The sequence below is a fragment of the Trichomycterus rosablanca genome, chromosome 7 (genome assembly GCF_030014385.1).
Source record: "Trichomycterus rosablanca isolate fTriRos1 chromosome 7, fTriRos1.hap1, whole genome shotgun sequence".
Taxonomy (NCBI): domain Eukaryota; kingdom Metazoa; phylum Chordata; class Actinopteri; order Siluriformes; family Trichomycteridae; genus Trichomycterus; species Trichomycterus rosablanca.
Genome location: NC_085994.1, coordinates 37,314,318 through 37,333,067, shown reverse-complemented (window position 1 = coordinate 37,333,067; position 18,750 = coordinate 37,314,318). Strand labels below are relative to the sequence as shown.

Below are 18,750 nucleotides of genomic sequence, written 5' to 3'. Positions count from 1 at the left end.
CATAGAATTTCTATTAAAAACATGTTACCCTTTTATACTTTGAAAACAACAGACATGACATCAAAAGCTATTTTAGAATGACCACATCGTGAGTTATGACACTGTAATAGTGGGTAAATACATTTAACACATAATGAAAGGATAAGTGCATCACAGTGGTAAACCATAAATAATATGAATTATACTGGTCAGATAAGACAGAGGACAGCAGAGGAAAGCTTTAATAATATTACATACAGGTGTACAATATAATAATTTTGCATTCTTTGGAACTCTGTCTGTTAGTTAAGTGCATTAAGACTCCAGATTCAGTAAGGATACAGAATTTTTGTGGCCAAAAAGTTAAGAGCCTCACTTAAGGATCTACACTGAAGGTCTACTCTCATTTTCTCTACACATCCAAACTGTGCTAATGTTCCCTCAGCCTCTGGGTGTAGTAAACCCAAGTAAAAGACTGAACATGTACAGGAAATTATTCAAAAGCTTGGGTAGCAAACTTGCCTGACAGCAAACAGGGTGAGAATTTAGGGTTTCCTTCGAATTCTCCCTTTGGAGTCAGGCCAAAGGGAGCTACTAGAAATGTGTGTGTCTGCCCTGTGATGGACCAGTGACCTGTCCGGGGTGTTTCTTACCTTTTGCCCAATGAATTAGACCCACTGTGACCATGATCAAAAGAGGTGGTAAAACAGACAATGAATGACTGAATGAATAATTTATTCTGAATCATATTCATGTAATTATGTTTAATCGCAGTCGTTGCTGCTTAAGGTTATTTATTTATGGAGACACTTACTTATTTAAAAGCTCATGTAATATCATGTTTTGTTTCTAAAGTCTATAGTAAATCCATAATAACCCTAATTTGCAGCATTACACATACGTAAAATATATCAAGGTCATCTGTTTTTATTTGGGCTTGAACATTTCTGGTCTTTTTTTACTTGATGTCAGCTTTTCCTGCATGGTTCATGGTCTCTGTCTTATGCTACATTATGAGTGATCAGTCTGATACACGCTAAAACAGATCAGACTTTGATGTTGTGGTCACATTTATCCTGCATGTACATTAATAAGTATTTAAAAAACAAATTAAGGACTTAAGTAGAAATACTGTGTGAATGTGTAGAACATTTTGTTACAAAGCTAAATGAAAATATTTGAGGAGATTGAAGCTGAGGAGAGAGTAGAACTGCATAGACTGGATGAAGGACAGAAGTGATGACTGTAGAGACAGGGTGGAGTTAAATGACTTCAGCTAAGCTCTGGTAAACAGACTGGATCAGCGTAACAGCACTAAATGAACCGTTACATTAGCAGAACTGCGTTTATCAATGTGAGGCTCTCAGCTTCTTCAGAACATCTACTGCATAATTACAGAGAACCAAAATTCTTCCAAAACAATAGTTAGAATTCTGGAGTGTGTACATACCACCAAGAAGCCTGTCTGTATTCTCTCTAGCACTGTACACTGATCAGCCACAACATTAAAACCACTGTCAGGTGAAGAGAATAACACTGGTTATAAAGCCGTGATGTATTAGACACCAAGTGGACAGTCAGTTCTTGAAGTTAATGTGTTGGAGGCATGAAAATTGACATAAATATTTAGGGCCAGATTAGCCTCTAAATCATGCAGTGGCTACCAAAAGTGGTCCCAGAAAGGACCACTGATGGACCAGCAACAGGGTCATACTTCCAAGTTGAGGAGCAAAGGCTAGTCTGTCTGGTCTGATTTTACAGAAGAGCTACTGTAGCAAATATTGCTCAAAAAGTTAATACTGGTTATGATAAAAAGGAGTCAGAATACACAGTGTATCCCAGCTTGAACTCAGACCAGAGTTCCCATGCTGTCCCTTGTACACAGCCAAAAGTGCCTACAATGGGCATGTGATCATCACAACTGGACCATGGAGCAATAGAACAATGTGGCCTGGTGTACTGAATTACATTTACTTTCACATCATGTGGACAGGCAGGTGTGTGCATCACTTAACTGGATGTGTAGCCTTGAGGTTAGAAGTTAAGGTACTGGACTAGTAATCGGTCACTGGTTCAAGCCCCATCACTGCCAGGTTGCCACTGTTGAGCCCTTAAGCAAGGTCCTTAACCCTCAATTGTTAGACAATATACTGTCCCAGTACTAAAAGGTGCTTTGGATAAATGGATAAAAAAAAGTAAATGGGATGATCTGTGGAGAGACCTTCGGCCCAAGCAATCATGTAGATGTTACTTTTACTGGTAGACTTAAGTGATGGAGGTGTTAGTTTTAAGTAGAACATCAGAAAAACATTTTATTTTAAGAACACATTACAGGAGGTCACAAGAAGTGCATTCTTTATTCATCATTTAAACATAAGATATTCCTAATTAAATAACTAAAATAAATCATATGCAAATTGGTAAACAGTTGGTGTGGAGTGAGAATAATGAATAAATCAGGACTAGACTGAAGTCTAATGATTGTAGTTCTTTTGTGCTTTAATATCCCATCATTATCCAGTGTGTACTGCAAATTACCATGTTGTTCTATAATATATATATATATTATAAGTAAGCTAATTATGCTTTTAAAGTAAATATAAATGATGTTTTCCCAATATTGACCTCTTTGCTAGTGCATACACCTTGATTTTCTAACAGAGTATGATTCAAGAAAAGATTTTCATTAAAACACATGTATTCTCATAAACGATCCAATAACAAGATGCCTACGTTATTCGAGTGCCTATTAAATTCAGAACAAACGTCACTTGTTCATTCTCAGTGCAATACAGATTCGAGCAGAACTTAAATAATACTTTACAATATATTACGCTACACGTACGAGTCCTGTAGAGTGAGAAGTCTCTGGAAGAATCTACTGGCTCACAAAGAAGGAAATGTACAACTGTTTCATTTCATTTTCAGTGCAGGCAAACCACAAAAATCACACATGGTTTTGGATTAGCATGCTTAAGTTAGGATTTACGTTCAGTCTTTTTTAGTATATGGTAGTGGTGACCCCCTCCCTTGTGCTTTTCAAAGTCTTTTTTGCCCCTGAATGTTTCTTGAGAATCTGATATTTATGAACGTATAGAATAATCCGTAATCCATCCAGACTGGAGCGTATGGAAGAGCTGAAGAATGTGAAGCCAGTCGGCCGGATGCATTGTTGTTATACATTATTTCTGTAGATCAGGTTGATTATCATTCGTTTGGATGTTATAACTGGTTAAATGAACTGTACTTGCTCCTCTGAAACAGCCGGGCTTGATGGTTTAAATGCTGCATTCTTCTTCTCTTCTTGCTGAATTGAATTTGCTGTGCAGTAAAAACGCGTCCCGAATTAACCCCCGTGTGCAAATATAAGAGTCTCTAACAGGCTGGAGTTTGATGCAACTGTGCTAAAGTGCTGCTGGGTTTCTGTGCTGGGTGCTTTTAAGGTTTCAGACAGAATCAGACATGAATCAGTGATTATATCAGTCTAGATCACATTCTCGAAAAGTTGCATGGAGCTCATGATGTTTTCATCCTGCAACACACATCATTCAAATATCAATTCAGGTGAAAATACATAAAATACACTAATATTTATTTACTGTAAATGTAGTCAATGCTTATATACTATATGGACAAAAGTATTGGGACACCTCTTCATGTGAATTCTATGTATTGTGTTTCAGCCAGGACAATTGCTAACAGATGAAATAAATCAATTATATAAAGAAAATTATATGATTTTAACTTTGCACCACCAGTTTAGAGAAGGTCCGTTTACTGTTTCAGCATAACTGTGCCCATGTGCACAAGGCTCTATAAAGACATTAAGAAAAACTCAGTTTAAAAAAACAGAACAGCTTTGGAATGAACTGGAACATCAACTGAGGCTTTCTTGACTAACATCAGTGCCCAGCCATAGAAATGCTCTTTCGACTGAATGGGCACAGATTCCTACAGTCATACTTTAAGGTCTTGTGAGAAGCCTTCTCAGACGTGAGGCTGTTGTTATAGCTAAAAAGGTCACATACAGGTCACTCTATTTTAATACCATTTGTTTTTGAAATGTGATGTCCAACAAGCTAATGGTCAGGTGTCCGAATACTTTTGGCTATATAGTGTATGTTCTGCTATAATTAAATGAAATGAAAATTGCAGAATGTTTTTCCTGCAATCTGAACATTTAGCATTTAGTTTTATACTGGTCAGGGTCACAGTGGGTTCTGTACCACTTGCAAACAGTTTGGATTGGTTGCCAAATCATTGCACAACAATTTATTTACCCCTTCACCTTTTCCCAGAACCCGTGATGCTGTGTAGCACCCACACTATCCTGCTGTGACTCTGCATTTGATATATTTATCTGATTATCATCTTCCTGGGGGCTCGGGTGATGCAGTGGTGAATTACACTATCCCCTATCTGCTGGGATTCAGGGTTCGAATCTCCGTAGTGCTATTGGCTGGTCGAGCGTCTACATACAGACATGACTGGCTACATCTGGTGGATAGGGGAGTAATAGCCGAGGCCCTGCGATGGATTAACGTCCTATCCGGGGTGTGTTACTGAATTGTGCCCAGTGATTCATGAAAAGCTGGAACCACTGTGACCCTGACCAGGATCAAGCGGTGATAAAACACAGAAATGAAACACATTGAAATAAAATCAATACAAATACCTTTTGACATGTTTCAATGAACTCGTCAATAGTCACAACACCATCTTGGTTTCTGTCCATCTTCTGCAGGAATGAGATCAGTGTAAGATTATAATAACCACAACTGTTTTAGTTGGAAAAGGATTTAGGATTTTGGAGTGTTACTACCTGGAAGAACTTTTCCACATGTTCGGATGGTGCGTCGTCTCGTACACAGGGGTAAGTGTACCTCCCCATCATGTCATAGATAGACTTCATGATCAGCAGCATTTCCTGCACCCACACACAATTTGTTAGATCATGTACCGTAGTGCCAAATCATTGCAAAACAATTTATTTACCCCTTCACCTTTTCACCAACAATACTGATGAGCCAAAACATTAACACCACCCCTCAAAAATGTGCATGACAAGGCTTGTTTCATGATGGTTTCTTGTACTTCTTGTGTTGAATGCTGCTGATATGGTCAGCATGAAAACTTGAGCGATTTTGATCAACGGGCCAAATGGTTATATAGCCAGACTAATGGCTGAAAGTGTCTCCAAAACAGCAAGTGGTGCTCACGGGCAGCTGGGGTGAGTACCCACAGATAAGGTCCAAAAAAGGACAAGCCACAAACTGCAGACAGTAATACAATAGGACAGGGGAAAAAGTCATTTTATTCAATATAAAAAATGTATGGATGCATGTATTGTGGGAAAGTAAACCTTAAATATTATTCTTAAGATAATAAAAACTAATGAAGTGTAAATGTTATCATTTTTTAATGCATCTTGATCACAATTCGCACAGTCCAGGAATTAACTATCGTACATTCGACTGCATTTAAAGCAAAGGGTCGTGTTTATTCACTGAATTAATCAGTTTACTCAAATAAAGGACCAAACTGTGTCCGTTCCAACCCTACAGGACTGAAGTTGTGCACTGCAATGTTTCCCCACTAGATGATGCTGTTTCAATATGAGATATGAGATATTTTAACTCTCAATGTGGTAAGAGTGGTACAAGAAAGAGTGCTCAGGTACAAATCTCAGCATGTGCTACTGGTCAGCCGGGCGTCAACACAGACATGAGTAGTTTTGTCTGAGTGATGAGTTGGTGCCCTGTCTGGGGTGTGTTTCCTGTGTTCCCAGGAGGAACAGGACCCATCACAACCACTACCAGGAAAATAGTTTGTAAAAATATAAAATAAAATGAAGATCTAATAATAAGGCACCTGCTGATGAGGAGATTTTATATTTGTGCTTGACTTGTATTGATGGGTCTAATTTCAATGTTGTCTTTATTCCTCTAAAATAAGTTCCAAAATTAAATACGAGTGAGTATGTGAACGTGTGAGTGGGTGTGTGAGTTACATGTCAGGTCCGTGAGGTGCTCGGTACCTCTTTGGTAATGTATCCATCTTTGTTGATGTCGTAAAGGTTGAAGGCCCAGTTCAGTTTTTCAGTGACTGAACCTCTCAGCAGCACAGAAAGTCCGATCACAAAGTCCTGCCACATTAAAACATCATATATTGTTATAATAATAGATACATTACTGATTCCATTATTTGCACATACTTTTTGCAAACTGTATATTGTATATTGTGTTTATGCATGTTGTACATTTGCTACACTCTACTTCATTTTATTTGTATTAGTTTTTCTTCTTTTGCATGTTTAACTCTTGGAGGCAATCATTTTCCTTGGGATAAATAAAGTATCTATCCATCCATCCATTTATTCTAGCTATCAGATAAAGCCCTGATATATAATTAGGTTGTAATAGAAAACAGCACGGCGATCGGGTGGTGCAGCACTCAGACTCAACACACCAGATGTTGGTGCACCCTTTATTTGTTACTTTGTTTCCATTATTTTGGCCACCGCTTTTAGTTTTCCATTACATTTTTTTGTTTGGGGCTTTTTAGCCACAGTACTGTTCGACCTTATTTAGTCATCCTGCAAATGGGGTTCATTTCAATTCTTGCAGGTGAGGGGCTACACCTAACCCTGTTATAGTCCTGTAATACATACATTAATAAAGTCCTGCAATTAAAAAAAACAGTTATTTAAAATAACAAACTCACCTCAAAGCGAATGGAGCCATTTCTGTCCAAATCAAATGCATTGAAGAGGAAGTGGGCGTACATAGTGGCATCTGAAATGTTAAGTGAACAATATTGGTCAAGGCTGATATACACATAATGATACACACCATATGGCCAAAAGTATTTGGACACCTGACTATGAGCTTAGCTTGTTGGACATCGAACTCAGTTAATGTTCCGGTTAATTCTAAAGCTGTTCAGTGGGACTGAGATCAGGGCTCTTTAAACGAGCTGTTCTTCATGGATTTATAAACTTGCTTTGTGCACAGTGGCATGGTCATGTTGGAATAGGAAAAGATCTTCTCTAAACTGTTGCTGCAAAGTTAGAAGCATATCATCTCCTGTATATTATTAATTTATTACACTTGTTAGCAATTGTTGTGGCTAAAGACATGAATTTAATAAGTAGAAGGGGTGTCCCAATACTTTTGTCCACATAGTGTTATCTAAAGAGGACAAATGAGTTTTTTTTACCTCCTTGGGGAAAAAACTGAGAGTAGATGGTCTTGAATGTTTCCTCGTCGACTAGGCCACTCGGGCATTCCTGAAATGGAAAGAGAATGATGGACTAATTAAACCCGCAGCTGCTCTTCTCACTGTCCTACATCTCTGTTCACACAGTGCGTGTTAGCATTCAGCGCTAAACTTTAGCACAGTCAGACAGGAGACTAAACCTTAAACCCTTAATCCTATAGACTAGAGAGTTCAGTCTTTTATCTGTAAGTCTAAAATACAGAAATTCTTGTTCAAGTGCATAAACGCACTGCTAGGAATTAAACTGAGGATGTGGGTTCACCACAGCTTAAAAGCAACATCATTTATTATTTATGTTTTAATTATTAATGTATTATTTATTCACTCATTTATCTTCAGTAAGACTTTTACCCTAAACAGGGCCGGACAGGGGCACCAGTTTATTTCAGGGAATTATATACTCACTCACTGACTTAGCTTGGAATAAATGGATGCCAGGCCACATTTAACATGTTTTAGAAGGTGGAGGAAATAAAATCAGTTGAAACCCACAGGATATAGAGAACATGCTAAACTCCACACGCTGAAACCGTGTAGCACCAACATTACCTGCATGTTTAATGCATTTTTGAAGCAGAGTAGTATTTGTACACAGACGTTTACATTTGTGGCATTTAGCAGATGCTTTTATTCAAAGTGTTTTATAATTATCAGTGAATACATTTCAAGCAACTGAGGGTTAAGGGCCTTGCTCAGGGGCCCAACAGTGGCAACTTGGTGATGGTGAGGCTTGAACCGGCAACTTCATGATTACTAGTCCAGTACCTTAACCTCTGCGCTACCACAGACATGATAGGCTATGTGTAGGGGGGTGTTCAGGGTGTGTTACTGCCTTGGTCCAGGGAAACTGGACCACTGGACCCACCACAACTCTCAAACCTGACCAGGATAAAGCCGTGGTAAAACACACATTAATGAATGAATAACATTACAGATAAAATGAAAATAAACAGAGTAGATTTGAGTAGGTCTCTTTCAGAACCGAGAGCTTCTCACATTTTTAAAGCCCCTGTAGAGCGACTGCAGCTCCTTGCGGGTGAACTTGGTCTGAGCCTGTAGCTGCTCGAGTCCCTCCGGCTGGTGCCTGACCGCAGCAAGCTCTAGGTCGCTGTCGCTGCTGTCTACAGGAGAGAAAGAGCGACGGGAGACAGGAGAAGAGGAGCACAGAGTGAGAGGATGGGAGGATAAGGAGGGTCAAGACAGGGGTGAGGAAGTGGGATGCAGGTTAATGAATATGACGAAGTGACCGAGCGATGGTGAAGACGGAGGGAGGGAGGAGGGAGGTGAGATCAGTACAGGGTTAGCACAACAGTGGAAGAGAAGCAGACAGAAAGATCTACTCAGAGAGGAAAGATGGAAAAGATACAGAAGTGCTTTTTGTTCTGTCTGATTGGTTAATATAAAAGTGCCTAAACATCATTAGAACAGATTAGATAGCTTGAAACTGTTTAGTGTGAAATAATAATAAAATAATTTTAGTAATTCCATGTATTTTGACCCTGACATATAGTTTTATTTTTATTAATTTTAGTATGTATATTTTTGAGTGAAACATCACTGTTTTTCCTTTATCACACCTAAATAAGCTCATACAGGACCACAGTAACAATACAATGACCTACAATAATCATAAACTGACCAGTAAGAATACACAGACCGACAGTAGCAATACACTGTCCTATAGTGACAATACACTGACCTACAGTAACTATAAACTGACCAGTCCCAATGCACTGACCTAAAGTAACAGTACACTGACCAAAATAACAATACACCAACCTACAGTAATCATAAACTGACCAGTCCCTTGCTTACTATAGTAGATAGAGCAAGAGGACCTATAGTAACAACACACTGACCTATAGTAACACAAACACTGGCCTACAGTAACCACAAACTGACCAACAGTAATCATGAATTGACCTATAGTAAACATAAATTGACCTACACTTACCAAAACTTATCCAAAGTAATTATGAATTAACCTGACCTTAAAGTAATCTTAAAATGACCTAAGGGAACAATCCACTGACCTCATGACCAATCACACAGTTACAGAAAGCACTAAAGAACCAAACACAGACTGCAACAATCACAGGAAAATATACCACCACATCACCACATCAAGATCAAATAAATGTGGGTATGTTTTCACCATGCTTACGCTCACCGTCTTCATACAGACACATGCACACAGAAAAACGACAAGAGGAAACAATGTGTGAATGGTGGAGGAAAGAGGGAAAAGAGACAAAAGAACAAGTTAATTCAGGTAAACTATGTAGAATTAGGACATTTTCCTGAACAGGATACTGATAAAAACATTACAGCAATTTCACTGCAGTCTCAGGCTTAAAGATACAAAAACACAGTCATTCAGATCATTTGTTTTGGGTTAATTAATCAAAAACTGTTAGTATTAAATAAAAACAACATCCATGATCAAATAAATCAGGTCTTTCAGAGTCGGATCTCGCGGTCAGTCCTTCTCACCTGTTTCTGTGATGTCGATAAGTCCGAGTAAGTGCATGAGTTTGAGGAACATAATAACCAGGCAGACGATGCCCACAGTCTGCAAACCCTCTGTCTCCCACCTCACACTCATCCTCAGTCCTAATCCCCACCTCTATTCCTTCTTTAATTTTTAACTCTGAAAGCAGACCTACACACAGCCCGGCCGAGCCTCGCTCATTTCCATCCATGCAGACTCAAAAATAATGAATCATGATCCTGTTTAAAATCTCACTTCTTTTTTAATTCATCCATGTGGTTCTACACCTTCTCATGAAAGATAACAGCTAAAAAATTACAGTCGTGCTTTACTTAAGCTTCGAATCAAAGTCTTCTGTAGAGGAAATCCAAGCACGAGCCTTTCCTTTCCATCTCTCAACGTTTCCTTTGATCTCATCTAATTAACCTTTCACAGAGAAATTCTCAGAGGACACTCAGACCTCTCCAAGTGCAGTTTTATAAGATACTCTGGGGACCATTTGTCCCAATTAGATGAAAATTATACATGGTACAATATTTGCAATATTCACTATATAACCAAAAGGACATCTTAACATGAACTTGTCGGACAACCTGTTTCAAAAACAAACTGTATTAAAATATAGTGACCTCTATGTGATCATTCAGCTAGAACAACAGCCACTCTACTTCTCACGAGACTTCGAAGTATGTCTGTGGGAATTTGGAGGTTTTTTTTCCATTGGAGCTTCTTTTTTTGTGTGCAATTTTCCCATTAATTTTCTTCCCTAATCTTGTCGTATCGAATGACCCTGATCGCATTACTCTTCCCCGATACAACCCTCCACTTCTGACTAAGGAGCTTCAAAACTGACACACACCCCTTTTCACCTGCACGAGCTTTGTGTACGGAGAGCCACACCCTGATCAGCATTATTCCTAGACTTTGCGCAGTCGCCATTAATCAGCCAGCAGAGGTCATAGCTTCATCAGTTATGAGGAACCCCGGTCCGGCTTTCCCACCCTGTATGAACAACAGCCAATTGTTGTTCATCAATGTGTTCGAAATGTCAGCTCTGGTGTGCTAGCGTGTTTTACCGCTGTGCCACCTGAGCGGCTTACCATTGGAGTTTCTTTAAACAGAGCTTTTCTTCATGTCTTTATAGAGTTTACAAAGTCATGCTGGAACAGGTTGCTGCAAAGTTGGAAACATAATATCCTTTATATAATTGATTTATTACAGTAATTAGCAATTGTTGTGGTTAAAACACAAATTTAAAAATTAAACAGGGTGTCCCAAAACTTTTATCTATAGGATTTATGTTGTACCTTAGTTCACCTCCTCTCCTGGAGCAGTTCTCTCTCTGCCTTGTAACTACAGAGTATTAACGATCCATCAGAGCCTGTTTGTCATGTATCATGCTATTGACAGAAACCAGGTCAGAAACCTCCTGAGAACTTTGATACATGATCAAATCCTTCACAAAACTCCACACAGTGCCTTATAATACACACCCGAAACCAGACCCACACACACACATACACACACACACAGGCTTTTCCTGGTAATTTTCACTTTCCAGTGATAAAGATCTCTGAAACCAGCAGATGCAAAGATTCTTCACCTTCACAGTTCTGTTCAGATGGAGAACCAGGTAAACCTAGCACAGTCCTGAATCCAGTGTAATGTACCCCTCTAGTGGAACACTTAAAAACTTCAGTAATAATGTAAATTTTTGTATGGATTTTCCAGAAACACAAGATGCTACAGACAGTGACACAAGCTTCAAAAATGATCTCAAATCATCCCCAAACAAAACTAAAAACGGGAAAGCTAGAAAATTAGAACAATGAAGATAAGCGTATAGAGACGGGATGATACTCAAAACAAACTGGTTTTACGGTTGTGGGGTCAATCTATATAATTTCCTTACTGGCATTTATTACACTATATAAACAAAAGTATTGGGGCACCCTTTCTAATAATTTAATTCATGTGTTTCAGCCACAACAGTTGCTAACAACTATAATAAATCATTTATATAAAGGAAATGATAGGCTTCCAACTTTGCAGCAACAGTTTGGGGAAGGCCACGTACTGTTCCGGCATGACTGTGCCCCTGTGCAAAAAGCAAGCTCTATAAAGACAACTTTAAAGACAAGACACTCCAGTGTCCTGAACAGAGTCCTGACCTCAGCCCCACAGAACAGCTTTGGAACGAACCAGAACAATTTGAACAAATTGAGGCTTTCCTGGCCAACATTAGTTTCCAGTCATATTAAGTCATCTTCTGACTGAAAGGGCACAAATTCCCATAGACAAGTCTTGTGAGAAGCCTTCTTAGTAGAGCTGAAATGTTCACTGTATTTTAATACCACTTGTTCTTGAAACAGGACGTCTAACAAGCTCATGGTCAGGTGTCCAAATACTTTTGGCCACACAGTGTATTTGGTTAGAAACACAAAGCCGGTCTCAGCTGTTTCATTCATCTATTTAAACGTCTTTACTGAATATTTCTACTACAACCTGAGCAGGTTCTCAGTGGGTTATTCCCACACCAATCCATCAGACTCGCTTATTCAGTCGTTCACTCAATCCTCTTTTAGTGAGGTGTAAGGAAACAGAAGAGCCCGGGGGAAACTCTAGAACATCCACAACTCCTAACAGACAACAAATAAAATGTATATATGCTGTATATACATTTGATAAGCAGATCTGAGTGCTTATCTCAAAGTATAATGTCAATGTCTGGTGCCATTTGCTGGTAAAGCAGTGAAAGAGTCTGTTAAATTATACAGCACAGTTTCTTTTCCATTCTGTACACCCTTGATTATGTGCTGAATCCAGTGCATTCAGGATTCTGCTTTATTTACCTTGCAGAAAATCCAAAATACTATTTATCACCGCGGCATGTGTTTACTTGTGTTTACCGTCAGGAAGTAACAGCACATTAGCGAGTCATTAGCAGAGACGCGGTTCAGTCCAGACCATGTGACAGCAGAATACACAGTGCAGTAATGCGCCGTGCAGTCTGTTTACCATCTATCTCTATTGGTTTTCACCAAGCAACCAAACAGCAGGAAGAACACAGAGAGCAATGTAAACCACACGCTGCCTCTCCAATTATCCTCCATCAGACCACACATCTACTATTACTCTAAATCATGGCAAATATTTACAATCATTATAAACCATCACCTGATCTACACTGTATCACCAAAAGTGTTTGATCACCTGACCATGAGTTTGCTGGACTGTCCATTTAAAAAACAAATGAAACTCTATTGAGAAGGCTTCTCACAAGGATTTGATTTGATGTGTGTCTGTGGGAATTTGTGCCTATTCATTTAATAGAACAACTGTATGGCTGGGCACTGATGTTGGTCAAGAAAGCCTCGGTTGATGTTCCAGTTCATCCCAAAGCTGGTCAATGGGGCTGAGGTCAGGGATCTGTGCAGGCCTCTGGATTTTCTTTAATTCGAGCTTTCTTTATGTCTTTAAAGTGCTTGCTTTATGCACAGAGGCACAGTCATACTGGAACAGGAAAAGTCCTTCCCTAAACTGTTGCTGCAAAGTTGAAAGCATATCATTTCCTTTATATAAGTTTATATATATTTCCTGGGACTACATAGATGATGTTCCTGAAACCACATAGATGATGTTCCTGGAACCACATAGATGAGACCACATAGATGATGTTCCTGGGACCACATAGATGATGTTCCTGGGACCACATAGATGATGTTCCTGGAACCACATAGATGATGTTCCTGGAACCACATAGATGAGACCACATAGATGATGTTCCTGGGACCACATAGATGATGTTCCTGGAACCACATAGATGATGTTCCTGGGACCACATAGATGATGTTCCTGGGACCACATAGATGATGTTCCTGGAACCACATAGATGATGTTCCTGGGACTACATAGATGATGTTCCTGGGACCACATAGATGATGTTCCTGGGACCACATAGATGATGTTCCTGGAACCACATAGATGATGTTCCTGGGACCACATAGATGATGTTCCTGGAACCACATAGATGATGTTCCTGGGACTACATAGATGATGTTCCTGGGACCACATAGATGATGTTCCTGGAACCACATAGATGAGACCACATAGATGATGTTCCTGGGACCACATAGATGATGTTCCTGGGACCACATAGATGATGGTCCTGGAACCACATAGATGAGACCACATAGATGATGTTCCTGGGACTACATAGATGATGTTCCTGGGACCACATAGATGATGTTCCTGGAACCACATAGATGAGACCACATAGATGATGTTCCTGGGACTACATAGATAATGTTCCTGGGACCACATAGATGATGTTCCTGGGACCACATAGATGATGTTCCTGGGACCACATAGATGATGTTCCTGGGACCACATAGATGATGTTCCTGGGACTACATAGATTATGTTCCTGGGACTACATAGATGATGGTCCTGGGACCACATAGATGATGGTCCTGGAACCACATAGATGAGACCACATAGATGATGTTCCTGGGACTACATAGATGATGTTCCTGGGACTACATAGATGATGTTCCTGGGACCACATAGATGATGTTCCTGGAACCACATAGATGAGACCACATAGATAATGTTCCTGGGACCACATAGATGATGTTCCTGGGACTACATAGATGATGTTCCTGGGACCACATAGATGATGTTCCTGGGACCACATAGATGATGTTCCTGGAACCACATAGATGAGACCACATAGATGCTGTTCCTGGGACCACATAGATGATGTTCCTGGAACCACATAGATGATGTTCCTGGGACCACATAGATGATGTTCCTGGGACCACATAGATGATGTTCCTGGGACTACATAGATGATGTTCCTGGGACTACATAGATAATGTTCCTGGGACCACATAGATGATGTTCCTGGAACCACATAGATGAGACCACATAGATGATGTTCCTGGGACTACATAGATGATGTTCCTGGGACCACATAGATGATGTTCCTGGGACCACATAGATGATGTTCCTGGGACCACATAGATGATGTTCCTGGGACCACATAGATGATGTTCCTGGGACCACATAGATGATGTTCCTGGGACTGCATAATATGCTAATATAGCTTACTGTGTCATTAAAGCTAAACTGTCAGTTCCAGAACTTTGCTGTTAAGTTAATATAAAATGGATTGCTTCTGGGTTAACACAGCGATCCTATATGATGTCTTTAAGTAAATTTTAGGTATGATTTTCCTAAAACTGCATAGGTCGGCTATCTATGCTAGCTATCTAGCTAGGTAATGGGTATGCAAGCTAAAAGATCCAGCAACTGTGTTACTTTCAGTATTTGAAAGACTTTTAACAGTGTTAACAGTGCAAAATTTTAACAGTGTGAAAGCATTAAATAGATTTCTCAGATTTACCATTAGGTTAGCCAGCTACAATATCTAAAATATTATTCTGTGTAAGCAGAACCAGTACTACTACATGTTAAAAGCATGTATAACAAGGAACTTCTAAAATAAATATCTTACCTTCTGCAGGGGATTCAGTGCGTGGCACGGAGCTTCTCTGGTTGAGGTTAAAAATTAAAAAAAATAGAAAGGCCCGGCAAATGTGGTGATGTCATAGCAGCTAGTTTGTGATTGGTTGAACAATTTCAATTTAAGCACCTCTCCTGTTGACCCAGGGCCACATCTCACATCTCACAATATCAGGACGTGCTACAGTTGCAACAAGACTGCTCGTGAGTGAAACGTGATAACCCAAGCTGGCATCATGAAGGAAGGTGGATGTGAGTGAAAGTGGAAGCCCTTAGTGCAACATACTGCAAATAAATCAATAATTTTTGGGGTGGAAAACTATGCTAATAGGCTGCGGATACCCACAAAGGCACTGGACTATTGGAAATACAGAAGCAAATGGGAGTGTGAAATCAGTTTCAGGTGTGGTTAATGATCGGATGACGGCTGTGTGGTTGTGTGGGTATTTTGGGGAATGGACAGTGTCCTTCGAGATCCAGCAATGAAACCCCATATTTAGGTGGCAGTAAAATAAGCCCACTCAATAGTGCATGCATAATAGATGAGGAGTAATGCAAGACTTGTTTTGGCTTGAAAGAGTTGGAGGAAAAGCGATGTGAAAGCTCTCCAGCGGACATATTTCAGAGGTGGGTGGAGATGCTGGAGTACATACGGTAATTCATGCACTAATAACAAACCTCAGCCATTTAGAAGAAAGTGTCTTCTTTATGCTTGATCAGTATAAGGCACTGTGATCCCTATATGAATGTGTGTGATAAACCACAGCGACTCACACGTCACGACCTCAGGACTATGAATAGCACAGAGCAAAAGGCTAAACATCACGACTTTCAAATACAGCTCAGCTTACACCCAGCCGCATCTACAAACTGAAGTCATTCAAGTGTCAAAACTCATACACAGTATTAACAAGAGTGGAAATGTTTTGTGAATAATAAGCCCATCTTTAATCTCCTGCTGATTTATTTCTAAACATGAATGAATATTTCTGTTCTGTTTATCTGTTCTCACCTTGCAGTGACTGCAATGGATGCAAAATATGCAGCAAGGTGGTGCTGGGGTGGTGCAGCGATAAAACATGCTAGCACACCCGTGCTGAGATCTCGAACTCGCGAATTTGAATCTAACTTTGCTACAGACAGGCTGGGTGACGACTATACATACTATGATGGGCTCATCTGAGGGTAGATTGCTAGAGGAGATTCCTCATAACTGCTGCAATTGCGACCTCTGCTGGTTGATCGATGGCGTCTGCACAGAGACGGGAATAATGGAGATCGGGGCATAACTCTCCATGCGTGATACGGATCTTCATACGGATCTTCTTCTTTTGTGCAAGTGAAAAGAAGCCGTCAGCGACTCTCCTCAGTCAGAAGTGGGGGTCAGCAGCAGCATAGGAAGCAATATGCAGTAGGGTAATTGGGTATGACTGGATTGGGAGGGTACATATTTAAAGCAGTTTATTTTTTACTAACAAACACCACAGGTAGGAAAAGTTCATAAAAATCCTTGTCCAAGGTTCTAAGGTTTAACCGACCCAGAGTCAACATTTGTACATTCACTGAGCTAGAGTAGTTCAGAAGTTCTTGTGTTAGTAATCCAGATTCAAGTTCAGACGTTTAACATCTGGTTCTAAATTAACATTTATTATCTCCACACTGAGGAAACAAACAGGTGTGAATTTTACTTGTTCAACGAGCAATTACATTTCTCCAAGAGCTCAGTGACCATTCAGCCAGGAAATCACAAATACAAAAGACACCACAAATATAACAAAAGGTAAGTGGTTAAAAAATCTGATTCATGGGAGTTGTGTGGCAGCAAACAGGAAACAAGTGCTAACCAAGAGAAACACTAGTGCTCATCTGACAGCTGCAAAAAAACATCTGGATGATTCCCAAACCTTTCTGCGTAAATGTTCTAATTACTGTTTTTCACTTATTGAAAGAAAACGTAGCCCACCAACACAGAGATCCGGGTTTAAATTCGAGCAGTGCTATCGGCCGGCTAGGTGTCTATGCAGATATGATTCTCCGTGTCTAAGAAAGAGGGGATGTTCAAAGGATGCAATGGATTTAATTAGTTTCCTGGGTTTTTCCTGCCTTGCACCTAGTGTTCCATGATAGCGGTTAAGAAAAAAAGCAACATTTCTGGACAACAGGAGCCTTATTAAGTGATCAAAAAAAAAAAAAAATCAAAAACAGCACTTCATGGAAAGAACATTATACCAACAGTTAATCGGGGCGTTGGTAACGTGATGGTAATGTTTGATGTGCCAGGACCAAATTTTACTGATATTGCAGAAATTATGAATTTTGCTCTTTAAAAGAAAACTGGAGGAGAATATAAGGTCATCTGTTCCTGACCTGAACCTAAGCTGGAACTGGGTTATGCAGCATCAAAGAATCAATAAAGTATCTATCTATCTATCTATCTATCTATCTATCTATCTATCTATCTATCTATCTATCTATCTATCTATCTATCCATCTAAAAATACAAAATACAAATGGTCTAGTCAAAGACCTTAAATGAGCATTTCATGTCTGGAAACACCCAGCAGTGTGTCTGCTTTATTATAGAATGTGTATAGTTGCAGTCATTGCTGCTAAAGGTGGTGCAACCAAACATTCAGAGAATTTTTATTTTACAAAATGTGTTGAATTTGCTTTGAATGAAGACAATCAGAATTCCTCAATTTTTCGAATGTATGAAAGCGCCGACCCCTCTTTTAAAAGGCTCATCACTACATTTCAGCCAACAGCGGCCTTAAAAGGAGCCCATCCATCGCATGCTGATAATCAGACTGTAGTCCCGTTTAAACAAAACTTCAAGACAAAGCATTATTTTCACAGATTATCAACAAACCAGACAGGCAGCGCTGCGAGCCGCCGCCACTATTTCATCCTTTATTCGCCATCTGAGTCGCTACGATTTCTGCTGTCACGCCTGCGAAGCTTTATGTAAAATTATCCCGGCTGTCATAAACACGGCCACCAGGGTTTGACTGAGTGTGTGAGTGTGTGATGTGTGGTTCTAGCCGTGCTCCTTACCTTCAAGAGACATGGGCTCCATAATACCAAACTGCTTGAGAACTGCCACAAAGAGGATAATCACCACTGCTATGGCAAACAGTTCCATACCCTGAATTTCCATGACTGAGAGTATTAAGTGCACTAGGTCCGAGTGTTCTAGGTCCTTTCGCTGGAAGTATTTATGTTTGGTAGGGTGTTTGGAGATGAGCTAGCATGCACACGCAGGGACCGTCATACTTGACTCTCACATGTAGAAGAAAATAAACAGCATTTTAGGAGTTTAAAGAATGTCAAACTTTTCAGGCCCAGAAATCGACAAGGCATTATTTATTCCAGCGATGAGAAGTCTTGTGTTTCCATGTTAGGTCATTCCTCCTGAAAGCAGATGTGAATAAATAACGCCACGGATTGCTGCGCTCTTACACAGTCCAGACGTGTAA

At 39.8% G+C, this 18,750-nt stretch overlaps 1 protein-coding gene across 2 annotated transcripts; it reads right to left on the bottom strand.

Annotated features, from left to right (window-relative positions):
• Positions 1-3,463: 3,463 nt before the first annotated feature.
• Positions 3,464-18,431, bottom strand: kcnip3a (Kv channel interacting protein 3a, calsenilin). Of its 2 annotated transcripts, none has more exons than XM_062998678.1 (8): positions 18,329-18,431; positions 8,254-8,378; positions 7,198-7,267; positions 6,703-6,773; positions 6,017-6,124; positions 4,802-4,906; positions 4,655-4,717; positions 3,464-3,511 (listed from the first exon to the last, which is right to left on the bottom strand). In XM_062998678.1, the coding sequence occupies exons 1-8, from the start codon at positions 18,429-18,431 to the stop codon at positions 3,464-3,466; spliced, it is 693 nt and encodes a 230-aa protein (XP_062854748.1). The 2 variants fall into 2 exon arrangements, with proteins under 2 accessions (XP_062854748.1, XP_062854747.1); XM_062998677.1 differs by lacking the exon at positions 18,329-18,431 and adding an exon at positions 9,751-9,862.
• Between the last annotated feature and the right edge of the window lie 319 nt (positions 18,432-18,750).